Below are 1,074 nucleotides of genomic sequence, written 5' to 3' on the forward strand. Positions count from 1 at the left end.
TCCCTCCATGAGATGACAGTCATTTCAGAACTTATCAAATTGCTGCTGTGGGTGCAACCTTGCAGCCCAATGCCCCCGTACTTTTCTTTTCAAGTGACAGGAAATGGGATAACAAATGAGATACTGGGGACAACTGACAGCAGCCTCAGCATTTCATTTCTCCCCCTCCCTGATTTTTAAGTGGCTGCAGGCCAGTATTTATAGAGAGTATGATTCCTCCAGCACCACATTGGCCTGATGCTGTAGGGTGAGAATAACCTTGCAGCCCAATGCCCCCGTACTTTTCTTTTCAAGTGACAGGAAATGGGATAACAAATGAGATACTGGGGACAACTGACAGCAGCCTCAGCATTTCATTTCTCCCCCTCCCTGATTTTTAAGTGGCTGCAGGCCAGTATTTATAGAGAGTATGATTCCTCCAGCACCACATTGGCCTGATGCTGTAGGGTGAGAATTACACTTCTCCAGCACTGGGGTACTTTTTGGAAGTGTCACCTTCTAGAGAACCTCAACTGTCACCCACCCCCTCTTGTGCTTTTCCCACTTGACCTTTTCACACGGTCAAGGCACTTTGCTTCAGTGGCTGACTTTTGTTGAGCCAACCCACTTACATTCATGTGCAGCAGGAGACCCCAGACCAGGCTCCAGGCCCCCATAACGCAACCGGATAACTCACCCCTGATGGAGGATGCACCGTCCAGCCCAGCTCTGCCGTTGCTGTTGTGGAGTCCATCAGCGTCTCTGTGGGAGGAAGGTGAAACAAGGAGTCACTGACTGGCTGGTGAAGGCCTGAGGCAGGAGAAGGGGAAAAAAGTGAAGAGGAGCCAGCCCAGGACTGCAGCCATGGGGCCCAGCCTGCACTGTACTTTCTGGCCAGTCCTTAGCTCTGGAGGAGCCATGAATTGGCCTCTCCACCCATCTGCTTCCTCATCCATTGCCCATTTCTCCCTGGCCCCCTTGTCTCCTGCAGTGCACGGGAGCATGTGCCCTTCCACCCTCCAGCCCAGGTGGAGTTTGCTCCTCAAAATCCAGAAGCAGGGTAGTACTGCCCCAGAGCAGCTCAGCTCCTGCAGA

The 1,074-nt window shown here is 52.4% G+C and overlaps 1 protein-coding gene across 1 annotated transcript in view; it reads right to left on the reverse strand.

The window, feature by feature from the left end:
- The window catches only part of LOC104402072 (ephrin type-B receptor 2-like), a gene marked incomplete at both ends in the record, with an annotated part of 4,826 nt that extends 4,085 nt beyond the window's left edge, over positions 1–741 (reverse strand). Inside the window, one exon of the mRNA XM_010009849.1 lies at positions 677–741. Coding sequence (XP_010008151.1) covers positions 677–741 — 65 coding nt within the window. The remainder of the gene's footprint in view (positions 1–676) is intronic.
- Positions 742–1,074: the final 333 nt, after the last annotated feature.

The sequence above is a fragment of the Nestor notabilis genome, unplaced genomic scaffold, assembly GCF_000696875.1.
Source record: "Nestor notabilis isolate BGI_N333 unplaced genomic scaffold, ASM69687v1 scaffold6092, whole genome shotgun sequence".
In the NCBI taxonomy this organism is placed as follows: domain Eukaryota; kingdom Metazoa; phylum Chordata; class Aves; order Psittaciformes; family Psittacidae; genus Nestor; species Nestor notabilis.